The 18,691-nt window shown below is 36.5% G+C and overlaps 1 protein-coding gene across 1 annotated transcript in view; it reads left to right on the forward strand.

Moving 5' to 3' along the window:
• Positions 1-12,006, forward strand: part of LOC134539035 (putative aminopeptidase W07G4.4) — a 28,588-nt gene extending 16,582 nt beyond the window's left edge. The window contains exons 8-12 of the mRNA XM_063380717.1: positions 209-391; positions 3,979-4,074; positions 6,672-6,804; positions 8,693-8,802; positions 11,495-12,006. Of these exons, the coding sequence (XP_063236787.1) occupies positions 209-391; positions 3,979-4,074; positions 6,672-6,804; positions 8,693-8,802; positions 11,495-11,626 (654 nt within the window). The 3' untranslated portion in view covers positions 11,627-12,006. The remainder of the gene's footprint in view (positions 1-208; positions 392-3,978; positions 4,075-6,671; positions 6,805-8,692; positions 8,803-11,494) is intronic.
• The last annotated feature ends 6,685 nt before the right edge of the window (positions 12,007-18,691 follow it).

Below are 18,691 nucleotides of genomic sequence, written 5' to 3' on the forward strand. Positions count from 1 at the left end.
TAAAATTGTCAAAAAAAAAAAATTAGAAATTTTGATTTATCATGTTTTAGTAGGAACCCTGCCAGCCAAGTTTATCAGCAAGTTGGGATAAGGTAACAAAATTGACTGGACACTATCAGGAAAAGTTTTTTTTTAATTGTGTGATGTTGAAGTAGTATCTTCCAGAGTGCGAAGCCGGCGGAGTGAAGGGAACCGCCCCGTGTGCCAGGTGCTGTCGCTGCTCCGGCCGGAAGGCGTCAAGGTGGTGGGAGCCATGCCCCTGGTCAGGAACAACATCGGGGCGGAGTGCTACGTGGCGGACGAGATCATCACCGCCAGGAGCGGGAAGCGGGTCCGCGTAGTCAACACCGACGCCGAGGGCCGGATGATCCTCGCGGACGTCCTGTGCCACGTGAGTAGTCGCCTCCTCCCCGCCGATTCCCACGGGCGCTACCGTAGTGGTCGCCAGGATCCCGTGAAGTCCTCGACGTTTTACTGTGTGGCCGTGGCGACGTAACTGTAATGCTTCGGGGTCGTTCAAGTCGAGCCTTGGGTTGGCGGCGTTCTTCGTTTCAGCCCGACCGCAAACGCAAGCGAAGAAACATTCGCGATTCCTAGCATTGCTATGGTACCGGCTCCTTGACGCCGTTTTCCTTTTCCTCCTGTTTGTTTATTTCGTTGCTCTTAGTAACACCTTACGATACCACTCACGAATAACAAAATGCTCAGGTTTTAAGTTCCAAAGACATTTTTTTTTTATTCACGACGGAACACAAACCCAAGCTTCTTCATCACTCTCCACCACCATTGTTGTATCTTTTTCAAAAAAAAAAAAAAAAACCACATCTGGCCACACCAACCTTCTCAATCTAAATTCTGTTGCACCACATCTTACTCTGCCAAATTTCCCAACACAAAAACACCTTCTAGTTATGAAAAAAAACATAAAGAAAACCCGTAGTCCGGGAGTGCAAACACTTTGCATTACTAAGTTCGTCACACATTTCTGAACAATTGCAGAATCATTTAAGTGTTCAGGTAAGTTCACGACGTGTTTCTGAAATGTGTCGGTGACATTGAGTGCGTTACGGACTATGGTGTGGGAACCGAGCAACATTTAGGGACTAAAAAAAACAAGAGATAGAAGTGGTAGTGTTTTGAAAGGATGACATCTTCACTTAGAATTAAATTATGAATAAGGTCTATATTGCCAATATTAATGCCAAGTATCGATACTTATTGACATCCTGTGTCAAATGAGTGCCACTGAGGTGTCTAGTTATAAGTATTTTTTTGAAATTGCTTTAGAATCACATATTATAAACAGTGAAAACCAAAACCGAATTTATTTTAATTGTTATCAAATGTAATTACGGTACCTCATTTAATCTTAAAAATCTGTTTTATAAAATATGGAGCCCTCCATTCTGGTCACATGTAAGATGTAATTTGGGGTCTGCTAATATTTCAAAATTATTTGTTATACTTAAATGCAGTAAGTGGTACCCATTCACAACATTTGAATGAAAATTGCATAGGCAGTCAGCAGTCACGAGATAATATCAAGGTTGTGTTTATTTATATTGAATTAGAAAAATTGTAGAGAAAGAAAGTGGTTGTAATTGTAGTTGTGACCAGGAACACAATGGTTCGTTTTTCGTGATACCGAATGAATGAATTGGAGGATTGAAAAAATTTTTGTGTAGGTTTAATATTAATATATATAAAATAAATATTGACAGTAAATGATTACCGTATATACTCGTGTATAGCGCGCCCTTTTTTCCCCTCAAGTAAAGGAAAAAAATAAGGATGCGCGCTATACACGGAAAAAAAAATTTTTGGGGGGGGGGGGGGGGAGGAGTGGAAGTCGTTAACTGCCGGGTGACGGGTGACGTTTCTGGCCAGCCCCCACACAACGCACAAGCAACAAGGCCTCTCTTTCACACACACACACACACACACACACACACACACACACGCGCGCGCGCGCAAGCTCGCACATCATGGTCTCTTGTTTATTTTTAGACCTCCCCCCTTTTCAGATAGCCAGCTCAGAAGTAGTAAAAAAAGAGAGAGAGAGAGAGAGAGAGAATGTTGTCACCAGTTCCCTCCCCCCACCCCCCCCCCCCGGCCAGCTTCTTCGCTTCCTCCATTCCTCACCGGTGAGTCATCAAGTTCTCCGCGCCAGCTTAGCAACGTAGCGCGGCACGCCTCCCTCCCTTCCTTCCTTCCACGTACCAGTTGTGACGATATAGCGCTTCATTATCTTCCGTTTAGACAGCAGAGTTTATGTATTTTCCTGACGCATCACCACACATCAATTTAAATAATCAGGTACCACAAAATGTTAGTAAAATTTATTTATGGGGGAAAAAAAAATTTCAATTTTTTTTTTCTTTGGAATTAGTTGCAAAAATCGTGGTGCGCGCTATACACGAGTAAATACGGTATTGCCGTAAAGCCAATAAATGTAAGTGGTTTTCATGGCTTTTAAATGTTTGTGAGTTTAGTTGTGTTTTATGTGCATTTTGTTTGCTGTGTTGGGTTAGATGTATTATGTGTTTTATTTGCGATATTAAGTGGAATTTTTTCTTTGGGTAGGTGAATTATAAAATTTATTCGTTAATGTAAAAATGGCTCTTTTCCTTAAGGTTAGTTTTCCAACCATTGAAGTGATAGAAACAAAAGAAAAGTATTTGTGGGGGTAGGTGAGCTAATTTTATATATATATATATGTAGACACACATCGCAAGGCTGTGCTGAAATAATTATGACCTGTACATTCTTATAGTACAAGCCTGGGAATGAGCATTTTGGATGTGCAAATACACATGTGGTTTTGCAAGAGTTATTGTAGTGAGAAATTAAAATATAAGTTTGTAATATATACTTCGGTATCATGTTCTACATTAAAATAGGTAGGGCTGAAGTATACTTTACTATGCCTGAGAAGTTTCAATCATAGTAAAAAAAAAACAATAAATAAAGTATACAAATGTGGTATCGCAAAATATATTACAACAGTTATTATTCTACTGTATTTTGCATAATTTTTTGTTGAACTTCTGTGGAGTGTGAAGAAAAAAATTTTTACTGCACGTTTAAATTAAATATCAAAATTATTTAATTTTCGTGAATAATTTTATATAGGACTCGAAATGTGATGCATGTCATGAAAAGAGGTTTCGCAGAAGCCCAGTAATAGCGTGTCATGCAGGGGCGTAGCCAGAGGGGGGTTTTAGGGGTTCTAAACCCCATTTTAGCCATTATTTTTTTTCTTATCTGAAAGCAGGTTAGCTAAAAGCCTGGGTGTCTTACTGCTATCACCGGCCACTGCACTGGAGGGGAAGAGTAAGCGAGCCCTACCGATTCTCCTTCCCTTCCCCTTACCCCTGTCACGAGCAGAAGCTATAAGGTTGTGACGCCGTGAAGGGTCCCAAGTTTTCAAATATCTTACACCTACTGTATTTAACCAGAGCGGTAATTATAAGCAGGTGGTGACTGGGTAACTCTTCAAGCTAAAGCTAATTGTTTCCAGGAATAGGCCAGTTCTGCCGAAACCCAACCCTTTTTATTCCTTTTTTGTTGTATTGTCGAGCTTCGAGCATGATTTATGATTTTGAGTGGGACGTGGACAAGGCACTTGGATTGATTGAAATATCATTAATTCATTTCTTACTTCATCACTCAAACAATTTTTTTATTAATAAACTAATAAAATATATTTACCATTACAATATTTAAAGTTAAGTACCGAAAGCTGCTCAAATAGCACTATTTTACACCTTAATATCCAATTTTTTCCGGGGGAGGACCCCTGGGCCCCCCCGCTTTAATAGGGGGGTGCGGACCGTGCTTCTTAACCCCCCCCCCCCCCCATACACAAATCCTGGCTATGCTACTGATGTCACGTGTGGGAGTTGTGTGACGAAGCTGCATGCGAGTGCAAGAGCCGGGCTGCGGCAACGCGTGTTCACGCACCGGCGTTTGCTCCAGGCGAAGGAGATGGCGGTGAGTGTGACGCAGCCCCACCTGGTGACCATCGCGACCCTAACCGGCCACGCGGAGCGCTCCGTCGGGAAGGGCTACACGGTGAGTGTCAGATGTGCTCTGTGTTCGCAGCGTGCCGAATAACTGGTGCACCTTGGGTACTGCAGGGGGAACACTCTTGTCATCGTGGTTGATGTTTCCATGGTGTTCTTTACGTGTTGTGGCAGCACTGAATCGACCCTGTTACGCCCTCTCTCCACAGCGCTGCCGGGTGAAGTCCATAGTTGTGCTCTAATGTCCTTGTGTTGCCTGGGGTTGCTCTGGTATGTAGTCAAGGCTGTCGAGAGGGTGAGTAGTGGGTGGGGGGAGGTCTCAGTTGAGTTTCGAGATTGTTTTTAATAGTTGGACTAAATTAATAATTTGTTAGAATTTACTGCAAACCTATTTTTTTTAAATTTAAATTGTGTTTGTTTTAAAAATCTTATATTAGGAGCTCTCTGTTTCTCACGATGTCCCTGTGCGTGCGCAGTATGCAATAAGTGTCTATTTTTGAGTGAGTACGCTGCAGGGTAGCATCTGTTTAGATTAACAGCTTGTGGGTTGGGAGCATAGACTAAATATGGATGTAGCGCTAGCATGTAATCCGCACACTAGAGAACCTTTGAATCCACCATTGAATGACTTATTCGTCACTAGAACGGTCAGTAAATGTCATGAATCATGGCAGTTATTGAATACGTTCTGCATCAGAATATCACTCAACATTCAATGGTTTTAAGTCAAGTGTGTGTGTGTGTATATATATGTTGAAGTACCATATGTGAACAAAAGCAGGTGCCAATGTTTGCATCGGCTGGTATTGAAAATTCTTCTGGTAAATTGTAAGCCAATGATGGCTTCATGTGCAGAAAAAAAAAATCAATAGTTATCTTAAAAAGCAAAACTATATATACAGTAGAACCTCGATGATACGTTCCCGTTTCATACATTTTCCCGTGTCATACGCCGATAAATTTCGGTCCCGCCGAAAGTAGTATATTTACAATGGTTTACTTTCCCGGAACATACACTTATAAAACCATTAATTTCCCGTTTCATACGTTTTTACGAAGCGGAAAAGTCCTAAAATCCACAAAAAATTTTTATATTCCTCCTTATAAACTCAGTTTTAATGCTTTTATTTTGAAAAACGATCATTGTTTACATTTGCAAACGAAAGAAAATGGCTGTATCCGAATACATAGGGATGCGTCCTTAGCACACACATCCCTACATCCCTTAGCAAATGCAGCCACAATGTAGAGGACGCATTTCTAATGGATGGATAGTATCCGAATACTTTTACTGCTAGCACCACCTGTTGACTGCCAGTCGTACTAATGTTTACGCAGCCATTTTGTGTAGGGATATCTACGAATATTCAGCAAAACGTAAATAATAAATACCTACCAATTAAAAAATAATGTAACGTGTATGTTATACATGTTAGCGATTCAATTAAAATACATTTTATAAATTGTAAACTTTATAAATACTTATGAGTTTTGAATTATCCTTTAAGTTTAAATTTGTATTTTTATTATATTTATTAACGTCTTAATTTGTCTCTGTTTAAGTTACCTATCACTTTCGCTTATAATGTTTTAAACAAATCTTATGCTGAAAATCTGAAGTAATTTTATACACAAACAAAATAAAACCCGATTCCAAAGCTAATGGATGTAGGGACGCGTTAGTGGATGCGAGTGTCGCATCCCTAGAAATCTCGAATTAGTGGATGCGTGAAGGGGTGCATCGGCATCCCTTGTGAGAATTCGGATTCAACACAAAGATGGCCGCGTCCACTACGATGCATTTTTAGTGGATCCCTTAGCTAAGGGATCCATTAGGCCAGTATTTGGATACAGCCAATAACTATCACACCATAGATATGGATAGTATCAGGAAGACTGTGCACTTCGCTAGTAGCATCTATGGCCAGCACCAAGCGAGACTAGTGGCGCAAACAAGAAATTATCATGAAAATGGTGCACGTGCTTTACCAAGGCACGGATCTCATATTTTGTGCAGTCGTTTATCTTTGAACTGAATATATCCGTTTGTTATTGTTTTTTTACGATTGGATTGTTTTGAATTTTACGTTTCTCAAGTTAAAATTTTATTGAAAATTGTTCTGTTGCATAAAGTTGTTTGTAAAATGTAAAAAACAAGCAAAAATTTCTGATTTTTTTTTTACAATAGCCTAATTTTTTAAATTTCTAATTTAGTCTTGGTGACTTTTCCCCCCCTCCAAGAAAGGACTTCATAACATTTTTTAAGGCCACTGTTTCTCATGTCAGCTTTACTTGATTATGGACTGTATTTTACATTTCTGGTGGTTTTATTATATGTATAATATAATGATGAATTCATATCATTCATTAATATAATGCAATTATTTACACATATATATTTATGTTTAATCTGGCACTGTGCTGATATGCTGGATTGGAAAAAAATTTCATTATTGCTATTCCCTTTTCATACACTTTCCCGCATCATACACCATTTTTGTGCCCTCCGTTGAAAAGTGTATGACAGGGGTTCTACTGTATATGTGTGTGTGTATATGTGTGTGTGTGTGTGTATGTATGTATGTATGTATGTATGTATGTATGTATGTATGTATATAAGTGTGCGAAGGCTGGTTGCGTGTGCAGATAGCGATGGACAACGGGCCGGCGAGGCAGCTGAAGACGGCCCAGAAGCTGCAGGAACGCGGCGAGAGTCTGGGGGACATGTTCGAGATCAGCACCCTGCGGCGGGAGGACGTCAAGAACTACTCGGGCCACGGTGGGTGCCTCTTTTACCAACACTGGACAGGAAAAAAAAGAGGAAAAAACAAAGCAGTGTTCCTAAACTTAAGTTTAAACAAGGGCCCCCCCCCCCCCTCCCTCCCCCGAAAAAAAAAAATCCATAAATGATAGTATGTTGATACAAAAATATTGATTTATTTTCACACAGTGAAAAAAAATTCAAACAAACAATTTTTTAAATTTTTTTTTAGACATACGTCATATTTAACTATAGATTAAACCTGCTCACTGTACATTCTTTTTAATCTCACCCTCGAAGTTTCTTCGCACATACTGCAATTGGCTTACATATTTGTTTTTTTTTTATGCAGATCATATATTTATTACGTACTATGAAAAATAAATTAATTGTATTTTCTTTTCAAAATTTGAATATTTCAACAAAATTTTACCAATAGTAATTGTAGCCAGCTTAACCTAACCAACCTTTCTTTTTAGTATTAGTTATCTAATTTCCCATAAGTCACTACACTACACATTCACCTTTTCTTTCAATATGTATTTTTTATATGTGAAAAGAAAAAATTACTATTCAAGAATACGTAATTTGATATTCGTATTTAATACGGACTAAAAAATCTGATATTCGTACAGACCACGCCTTTATGTTTGTCAGCTGATATGCTTTCTTAAACTCAACAAAAATCATTTTATTACCGTAGTTCTACCATCTATGCAGGAAGTGTACATTGAATCAAACTGAAAAGTGAATATTTGGAGTACTTACAGTTACATTCTTGCTAACATAGTCAAAAAAAATTTTATATGTACATTAAATAAAATGTCTACAAATCTGATATAACGGATAGTCCGGAGATCCTGATCAACGAAGGGTCGAGGGCTGGAAAAACAAGGTTTTACTGTATTTGAAAAACCACTGTGACAAAATTACTGGTAGAAATTAATAACAGTGGGAAATTAGTCATCACTTATGGTTAGTCCTGATAATACAGAGTTTTTTTTAAAAAATATTAAACTTTAACATAACTTAAAAATCTGTTTTGTAATTGATTTATTTTACTACATTTAAAACTAAAGGTGCATAAAAATTGCAATTGTAATTGTTGAATTTAGTCATCAAAAGACAGCATAGATAACACTTCAACATTGCTTACGACCGACCCTTTAAATGTCGTAAAGAAAAACAACAGCGAAGTAACACAGTTTAGACAGTTTAGATGCAGAGCGTGTAGTTTTTCAACTAAGCTGTTCCAGTCCTGATGCTTCTTGATGTTAGGGAGAAGAGGTACAAAAACTTGAGCATAGTCGGAAATGTAACGTTCGTTTACGTTTGTAGAAATTAATGAAATTTACAGAAAAAAATTTTAGAAAATCACATTTTGACTTAAGAACGTAACAGTTCGCAATGTTTTTCGAGTTTATTGCAATTTTGATTCCTACTTTACGATCGTTGCTAGCCCGTAGGAAAGTCCTGCTTGCCTGCTGCCCGATAACGGCTGAGATCAGGGACGTAACCAAGGGGGCGGGGGGGGGGGGGGTGTTTAAGTGGCAGAGTAGTAATTCTTGCAATAAATATGTATATACTTGAATATCAGATTGTTAAAAAACAAAAACAAAAAAAATATGAACTGAATTATTTGTATTGAAATGTACATGTGTGTATAACGTCAAATATTAAAAAAAAAAAACTGGCATTTTTTCACACACTAAGTTGAATCAAAAAACTTGGAATATTGGAATTAAAATTTTGGTGGCGATAAGAGGTGTTGTCGAGAATTTTTCGGGTTTGGTTGGTTTGAAAGGAAAAAAAAGGTGAAGGGGCGCCCATGATGATGGAAACTAGTCTATGTTACGTCTCTGGCCGAGGAGCGCGGGCGACGGCGAGTGTCTTGTCGTGTTGGCAGGCAACGAGGGCGTTGACGTGCTGCAGCTGGACAACAAGTCGGCGACCAAGCTGTCGCGGGGCCATCAGGGGGCGGGCACCTTCCTGGTCCTGGCGTCGGGGCTGGACGAGGTACGTGTCGCTTTCCCCCCTTCGTTTGGGATCGTCCATCAATCACGTGAGGCTCGAACAGGGGGGAGGGGGGGGGGGTTTCGGAAAAAAAATCACGATATATCACAAGGGGGGAGGAGGGGTGTAGAGACACATCACGTGTGTTTATTTTTTCACGCGATTTCTGCTAAACCTTGACTCGCCGTAGCCAGGCAACAATATCCCCGCCCGGCTTGGCTTGCCAGTCGCCAGTAAGACTGTGATTTTGGCGCCGAATATACATGCTGTGCTTAATTTTCCAGAATTAAATTAGATTATACCTATATTTAAAGATAATATTCTGAAATTTTTAAAAATATTTTGTACCGAAAAAATACACGTGATTTTTTTTTTTGGGGGGGGGGGGGGGGTGTAAGTCTAAAACCTTACCACAAATCACTAGGGGGGAGGGTGGATTAAAAATTTGCTAAAAAAAACATCACGTGATTAATGGACGACCCCTTTCCCGTTGGCCTCGCGCTCTCTGTGGGTTGCCCTTCACGGCACCGCAGTTGCACTGGGTCTGGAGTGAGCTCGCGAGCCGCATTCTACGGCTCCTACAGCTCTTGCCACAGCGCAAACAAAAAAATGCCGAACAAAATCAAACTGCACAGTCGAAACGCACGTCGTGAAAATGCTACCTGTACCCTGCTGTATCAACACCTGCCACCGCACTTGCCCAGGTGTTTTTTATTATTTTAATAATTAATTAATTAAAATAGATTAGTTTGTTTTATCAGTAGAGCTCTACTAATGACTACCGTATTTTATACTTTTTTTCCCCTAAGTAGCCTTTATTTTTAAGACTTTATGTTCATTTGTGAATAAAATATTTTGATTTTCTCTCCTTTTTTTAACATTTCAAAATTCCATGCAGATACAGAGAAAATACATGTTGTGGCTCTCTAAAATATTGGAGAATCTGTTTACTTAATATTTGGTGACCGGCAGTTTTATAAACAAAAGAGGGGAAATTTGTTATAATGTTTTTAAATGGAATTCTGTTCAACAGAATCATAAAGTAAAGCATTACAAACAAAGAAAACCAACATGTGAAGGTTATAATAATTTTGGATACAAGGGTAAAAATTAGTTCAAGTTATAAATTAATTAAAAAAAAAAAAAGCTCTTGCCCATTCTTATTTGTGCAACAGTGACTTAAGATTGCCATCACATAAGACGACGTGTCATTTAAGAGGAACAGCAGCTATAAGTTCTGCATACTTCCATCAAGCTCCCGACTTGTACGCAGAAAAATATGTTGTGTCGAAATTAACGGTTTTGTGATCCTTATTGTGTTATTCAATATATTACACTCATTGTTTTTAAAATCTACTGTGCTTTACACCAGTTTTCTGTTGTCCTATGTAATGATAACCTTCTATAAAAACTGTTACCATAATTTACCCTCTTTTATCGCATAATCGTGGCACTCGCACAATCGTAGTACCTTGATAACCCAGATACTTTTGACGCTTATATTTTTTTTGTAAAAACATAACAGTAGGGTGGGAAAGGGAAAGAATAAATCCGCTGCACTTACGGAACACAGAACCCAGCTGTTTAAATAAAAAAAATAATCCAAAGTCTTCTGGGATGAAGTGTAACTTCTTTTCTTGTAGACAAGCCCAGCTGCAATGAACATTTTGGACTTGACAGTATCTGGTGTAATGTTCAGGCAAAGAAACATGTTAATTCTTCCAATATAACCAAGTATGTGTAGTGTGAATCAAAGAATTGATCAGCAAGCTGTCTCATATATGTCAGTAAACAATGATGTCATAGGGGTCTTGACGTATGTCTATAGAGTCATCTGTGAAGTGCATGGTCCCAGCAAATGCTTATGTTTAGGGCGTGACGTAGGCAGTGTGTGTGTGTGTGTGTGGATGAGATTTGAGAGACGGTAGTGCTATGGTGTTGATAACCGCTCTGTGACATGCACAAGTGCATGCAAGGTTGAATCTGTGTAGATTAAGCAGCATCCACAGATTCTTCTCAGTTAGTGATGTTATTAATGCTGAACGGTTAACCTTTCAAGACATTTATGATATAAACAAAATGTTCATACTTTATAATCACTTAAAAATGATATCCAGCCCAAAATTACCCATGTTCAACCCAACATCCGCACACTTCTTCACACTCCCTTTATCCATGTCTCTCTCGGTCATTTTGAAAAGTCTTTATACCTTATATTTCCAAGTCTATCAACTCCTTTCACAGTTCCTCAATTTCCTTCCGCCACTTACGACCAAACCATTTCATTCAATCCTCTCTTTTCATGGGTGTTTCTCTATATTGTTTGTACTCAAATTTAAGACACTTGTCAATTTTAAGACGACCCGTTAAAGATGCGCTTGACTTCAAAAGTTGCAACAAAGGTGCACCGTAGCGTCAAATAAATGTTGACGAATTGAGAATGCAATTTATTGTAAGAAGCACCTTATTTTCAAAGTACAATAAGTGTAAAAATAAAGTTGGTCTAGAAGTGAGTAAATTCACTTCTTACTTGTATGTCATCGTAAAAGCATCAACCTGGTTATGTTTACAGCATAGTGCAGAATTATTGAGTTTGGCGTTGTTTATGAAAGTCGAAGTATTTGAGTTCTGCATTGTTTATGAAAGTCCAATTTCCACTGGTTATTTTTTTTTTTCCCCGCCCGCTCGGACACAGCACGGCCTGGACTCAGACCGGCCGCTGAAGTACACTCACCTCGACATAGCTCCGTCCGCCACGACCTCGACCGACGAAGGCACTGGCTGCCCCATCCTGGGACTGTACGCCCACTTCGTCCGGAAGCAGTAGCTGGCACGGCTTCCCTCGCCGTGTCCATCCCTGGAGGTGGACCGCGCACGCCGGCTGCTGACCGGGGAAGTGTTGAGACTGAACGGCTTGTTTGCCGACAGAACTGTCGAAAAGCTGATGCGACTCGCAATAAACTCCCTTAACTCTGTGTATGTCTGACTTAAATTGCAATAAGTGCTTGGTGTTTCATTACTAGTATGCCATGCATTAAATCACTGCTTCACGTCGGCTAAAAATGAAGGAGCGTTGGTTCCACAATTTATGGATTTTGAATTTTCTGCTGTGATTGCAATTTTGAAATTTTTATCCAAATTATGTGCTAAAAAAAGGTGCAAATAAATTCCCAAGTTTTTACACGTCATTAAAATCGGATACATATGTATATACTGTAAGCTTGTTTCATCCTTAGTTTGTTGATTACCTTTTAAAAGGGAATTTATTGTCTCTTTCCAATGCTATCTGCCATTAGCTGTCCTTGTTTCACTGTGCTCTGTTGCCAGGTGTACACCACAAAGATCGAGCACAGAAGTTTTAGTCTCACCTTTTTAATTTAAAGAAAAGTATTTTAAAATGAATTTGAAAAATTTATTTTTAAAGAATAATTATGATGAAAATTCTGGAGGTATATAGATATATTTTTTTTTATCAAGATCATCTGATAATATTCAATTTTTCACTTCTAAGGAGACTTAACTGAAAGACTCCATCTTGGTTTCAGCCATTTTTGTCAAATTTTTATGTAATGTAGTATTGAAAATTTTGGCTGTGTTTGAGCATAGCACATGGGATGCCTTGCTATTAATAGCGACTGACTACTACAAATAGTTTCTCCTGTGAAATAACAGCTGGTGATTAGCAATTGAATTATTTTTTTTCTTCTTTCAGAATGTATACAGCTGTAATAATACTGTTTAAACACTATTTTATAGTCTTAGAAATATTTAAAAAAAAAAATAGCATAATAAAAAACAAAGCTTATTATAATTAATGATGGAATACAAGATAAGATTTAAAATGTTAACATGTTTGGTAATATTATTCGGGCAACAGCGGACACAATTTGCCTGTACTGCAATCTGAGCGTGACATACACCAGAAGGACCTAACCGATTGTTTTGCGAGGGTGATTTAAAGTGTCACAACAGTTACCCCAGGTCACAAATGTTGGCTTCAGCAAACACCCATAAACTAGGTGCATAGTCAAGTCAAAACATTTACAGTAATATGAAAACTGGTCAGGCTGTGGAAAAAATGTTCTGCAATTCACGATGGCAGGTTGTAATCCCCTTTTTTTACCAATCTTTTATTAGCTTGACCTGTATGTATGAACGAATGGACTATGTAATAAAATCTTTCCATCCAGTTTTTACCCACTTTTCGACGTCCGAATGTGTTGAAATTTTGCATACATAAGTTGTACAGGGTTGTGGTGCATTATTCGGCTGTTGGCTAAAAGAACTTAATTTTTAATTTTATTTTTTTTTAAATTTTTTATTAGAAAAAAGGTTTGTGTGTGTGACTGTGTGTGTTGGTGTACCATTTTAAAGAATCACACACAGCCTTGCCTACATCAGCTGAATTTTGACAGTTTCTGTCGGCAGGTTGTAAGGGGTAGGTTGCCCCCGTGCAGAAGAAAAGAAATCATTCTGCATTCCATTTCCATTGTTAGTCCACGGATTAGCCAGACCTATACTCGCAACGAGCTGGGATGTTGAGGTACAGGGTAAATTCTAGGTACAAGTGATGATGTGGGGTAGTTCTTTATGCAAAACAAAATGTAAAATGTGGTGTGACTTACAACCTTAAGTAACCATTTAGAGAGTGGTTAGCTTGCTTGTTGGAAAGCATCCAGCAAACCAGAGTTGTGGTCCCAAAATTCTACAAAAGCTGTGTAAAAACCTAGAAGCGAAGTGAAAAACCAGTGTAATTATTTTAACGTAATTTCCGAAAGTTGGTATAAAATGTTCATTTTTGCCTTTATTATTTATTTTGTAGTCTTTAGCCTCTATGCATCAAGTGTAGCATTATTTATTTTATATCAACAGTGTAAGGTAACAGAAATCATCCCCAAAAATCTCTTGAAATAATTAGGTTCTAAATGTCTACAGCCAATGTGAAATTCAACCAACAAATTAACATACAGTTTACTGTTGAATCCTGAAGACAAATAGTTGGTAATTACTTAATAAAGCAGCTCACTTACTCCTATAATCTGGCATAAACAGGTGCACAATATTTAAATCAAATGTAAACAAAGAGAGAACACAATATATATTTAAAATTCAGGGTATGATAACATTTATATTAGGTATGAACAGTTTTTATCTTGGCTATCTAAAATATAAAATTAATAAAATGCTAAGCATAAACAAATAAGATAGGTTTGTTCAGTATTAATATTTGCTTCCTTTTTTTGAAGTTATACTTCTTTAGGCGCGTTATGAAAAAATGATGAGAGAGAAATTTTAACATGCGCGCACATCACTGTAACACAAAATTAACAGGTTGAAGCTGCCTGCTAAACCGCTCATTAAGTCTCGAAAAAAAATAAAAAATCTACCAACTAAATATAAATAGACCCTTTATTAGTCGCACATGTTGGCACGCTCGTTGCCTCTGATCACTGTTTTCATATTTATAATATTTATCTACATGTTTCTAGTTTCTACATTCACAACAAGTGTTTTAGTTTCATACAAGTGCGAATTATAAATTTGCTAATAAATTATATTCAGTAGTGATTTAAATTAAATATTTTGATTAATATTATTTACTATTCGTAAAAATTAGTAAAAAAAATTGTGCCTTTATAATTTTTAAGTAATCCAATGTAATTGAGGTGAACTATCCGTATGTATTATTCATTGATATAAATTAAAATATTATTATTTAATATAATTAAAACAAAATATTATTAAATTATTAATGTTAAATATTTATAATTGATTATTTAATATTTACAAAATAAAGAAATACATGTAATAAAACATTTTATAAAAAATTTGTGATTAAAATTAAAATGAACATCAAATTAAAATATTAAATTTTAATATTTATTATTAAATTGAATAAATAATAAATATTTATAAAAATAAATGAACAAATTTAATGAAAACTTTTTGATGAAAATGAAAAGTAAATATAAAATTAAGAAAATAATAAATATTTAAAAAATTAATAAACTTAAATTAAATTTTTAAATTTATTATTAATTTTATTTATTTTCTTTTAAAATATTAAATAATCTATAATAATAATTTAAAATTAAGAATCTTATAATATTTAGTACAAATTATGTCATACATATTTATTATTCTCTAAATTTTATTTATTTAAATTTTCAAATTTAAACTGAACTTTATTGACTGTGTTGACTAATTTTTTCCAGCCCTTTTATTATTTTATTGTAATTAATTATTTGCATGCAATTAAAAACTATTTTTAAATGATGCCAAAGTAAAGAAGTATAACTTCTCACGTGCTTACATAAGTACACACACCCATTTTTTTTCTGACTTTTCCATGAAGAAAATTTTTCTTCAGATCTGTGCCATCCATGAGTACTATCAATTGGCACTATTGTAGAAAAAATCCTAATTTCGGAATATAAAAATACTTTGGTATCGAAGTTAGTTTTTTGTGTTAAAAATCTATGATGCATCATGAGAGGTTTTCAGAAAGGGTATTGATTTACACACATTAAAAAATTGTAACTTTTTTTGCAAAACTTTGTTTCCACAAAAATTTTGGAAATCTCGCAAATAATGTTGTAAACCACATAATTTTTATCGCATTTCGTGAATTTCGTGTATCACCATTTTTTGGGGTTCCTAGTGAGGTGGCGAGGTTATTAGAGATTTCATTTTCATACCTCTTCTTCCGATACTTAGAATTAAAAAACCTTTTTTGAATAAATATCATGCACACAGTAATTCTAAGGGTATGATCAAGATGGTATTCAAATGGTATTCCACACTAATAACTACATATTTGTCTTTAGTTGTTATGTTTTTATATTGTTTTTGTTGAGAATGATACTCACTGTTTGTACTTGAGTTCAATATACGTAAACGTAATATATATTCTTTTGAATTGTATATGTACATGCCAATGATATATATCTGCCTTTTTTTTTTTTTTTTTTTTCATTTACAACAATGAAATGTAAACTTTTTTTGGGGTTTTTTGGTATTATTTTCTTGCATGATTGTGATAATATTAAAAATATTTTGTAACATTAAACTTTTTTTTTTTTAGTTTAAGTAAAGTTAAGGTGCGGTGCAATTTACCTAATACATGTCCAACTTGTTGATTAGTTAAACATACACAGAAATGTGTCTATATCTGTTAAGAGATGTTTTACATTAATTATTTCATTTTTACATAATTATATACAATAATATCAATTTTAAAACACTTCAGAAAAAACAACTGTGCTTGAGACCATGATTTTACTGTTTGTTGCAAGAAAAATTGAGATGAAACAGCGTCTTTTTAAAAAATTAGTGTTATTTCTGTGGAAGTTTAGATCCAAGTAATGATTATTATAAAAAACAATACATGATCATTGTTTGTTAAAATGCACAATGCCGGACAAGAAATATGTGCTGTTCACTACAATTTGTGAGCTTGTTCTGTAATTAAAAAATAATATTTTTTGATCAGCTAACATGTTTACATAAAAATTATAGAGACAAGATTTTATAGTTTTATTTTTAGTCCAATTTCGTTTTTAAAATGGGAGATTATTTTTATGAAAGTGGTATTTTAATACTTATTCTACCAAAATAGGGGTTAAATTTATATTCTGCACTTTTATGTTAAACAATTTTATATTTATTGGTCTAAAACAGATATGATTAGAACAATAAAAATAAATGAATGATCATTTCTGGTTTAAAATTGGTTTAATAAGAGATGCACAATAAAACAAATTAATTTAATTTTTCTGATCTACGCACTTTGATAAAAAAAAATTTATCTGGAAATGACGTTATTTGAGTTTCAAACATTGTTAAATGTTACTTAATTTCATGGTACAACTTGCATTTCTGTGCTATAGGTTTATTAACCTGCATTTCGTTGTTATGCAGTGTTTGGACACGTTTTCAGGTGTTATTTCGGTTTTATCGCAACTCACCATACAGTCTTGTCCCTGTACATTATACATGTCGATGTAAGTAAAGAAAGATAGCCATATTAAATATAGAATCGGACTGGGCTTCTGTGGCACTAATGACACAGACGGCATTCAGGATGTCTTATTGTGTCAAGGGTCTGTGTAATTAAATATAGCAACGGACTGGGCTTCTGTGGCACTAATAACACAGACGGCATTCAGGATGTCTTATTGTGTCAAGGGTCTGTGTAATTAAATATAGCAACAGACTGGGCTTCTGTGGCACTAATGACACAGACGTCATTCAGGATGTCTTATTGTGTCAAGGGTCTGTGTAATTAAATATAGCAACGGACTGGGCTTCTGTGGCACTAATAACACAGACGGCATTCAGGATGTCTTATTGTGTCATGGGTCTGTGTAATTAAATATAGCAACGGACTGGGCTTCTGTGACACTAATGACACAGACGTCATTCAGGATGTCTTATTGTGTCAAGGGTCTGTGTAATTAAATATAGCAACAGACTGGGCTTCTGTGGCACTAATGACACAGACGTCATTCAGGATGTCTTATTGTGTCAAGGGTCTGTGTAATTAAATATAGCAACGGACTGGGCTTCTGTGGCACTAATAACACAGACGGCATTCAGGATGTCTTATTGTGTCATGGGTCTGTGTAATTAAATATAGCAACGGACTGGGCTTCTGTGACACTAATGACACAGACGTCATTCAGGATGTCTTATTGTGTCAAGGGTCTGTGTAATTAAATATAGCAACGGACTGGGCTTCTGTGGCACTAATAACACAGACGGCATTCAGGATGTCTTATTGTGTCAAGAGTCTGTGTAATTAAATATAGCAACGGACTGGGCTTCTGTGGCACTAATAAAACAGACGGCATTCAGGATGTCTTATTGTGTCAAGGGTCTGTGTAATTAAATATAGCAACGGACTGGGCTTCTGTGGCACTAATAACACAGACGGCATTCAGGATGTCTTATTGTGTCAAGAGTCTGTGTAATTAAATATAGCAACGGACTGGGCTTCTGTGACACTAATAACACAGACGGCATTCAGGATGTCTTATTGTGTCAAGGGTCTGTGTAATTAAATATAGCAACGGACTGGGCTTCTGTGGCACTAATGACACAGACGTCATTCAGGATGTCTTATTGTGTCAAGAGTCTGTGTAATTAAATATAGCAACGGACTGGGCTTCTGTGGCACTAATGACACAGACGTCATTCAGGATGTCTTATTGTGTCAAGGGTCTGTGTAATTAAATATAGCAACGGACTGGGCTTCTGTGACACTAATAACACAGACGGCATTCAGGATGTCTTATTGTGTCATGGGTCTGTGTAATTAAATATAGCAACGGACTGGGCTTCTGTGGCACTAATGACACAGACGTCATTCAGGATGTCTTATTGTGTCAAGAGTCTGTGTAATTAAATATAGCAACGGACTGGGCTTCTGTGGCACTAATGACACAGACGTCATTCAGGATGTCTTATTGTGTCAAGGGTCTGTGTAATTAAATATAGCAACGGACTGGGCTTCTGTGACACTAATAACACAGACGGCATTCAGGATGTCTTATTGTGTCATGGGTCTGTGTAATTAAATATAGCAACGGACTGGGCTTCTGTGGCACTAATAACACAGACGGCATTCAGGATGTCTTATTGTGTCAAGGGTCTGTGTAATTAAATATAGCAACGGACTGGGCTTCTGTGACACTAATAACACAGACGTCATTCAGGATGTCTTATTGTGTCAAGGGTCTGTGTAATTAAATATAGCAACGGGCTGGGCTTCTGTGGCACTAATGACACAGACGGCATTCAGGATGTCTTATTGTGTCAAGGGTCTGTGTAATTAAATATAGCAACGGACTGGGCTTCTGTGGCACTAATGACACAGACGGCATTCAGGATG

The sequence above is a fragment of the Bacillus rossius genome, chromosome 14 (assembly GCF_032445375.1).
Source record: "Bacillus rossius redtenbacheri isolate Brsri chromosome 14, Brsri_v3, whole genome shotgun sequence".
Taxonomy (NCBI): Eukaryota; Metazoa; Arthropoda; class Insecta; order Phasmatodea; family Bacillidae; genus Bacillus; species Bacillus rossius.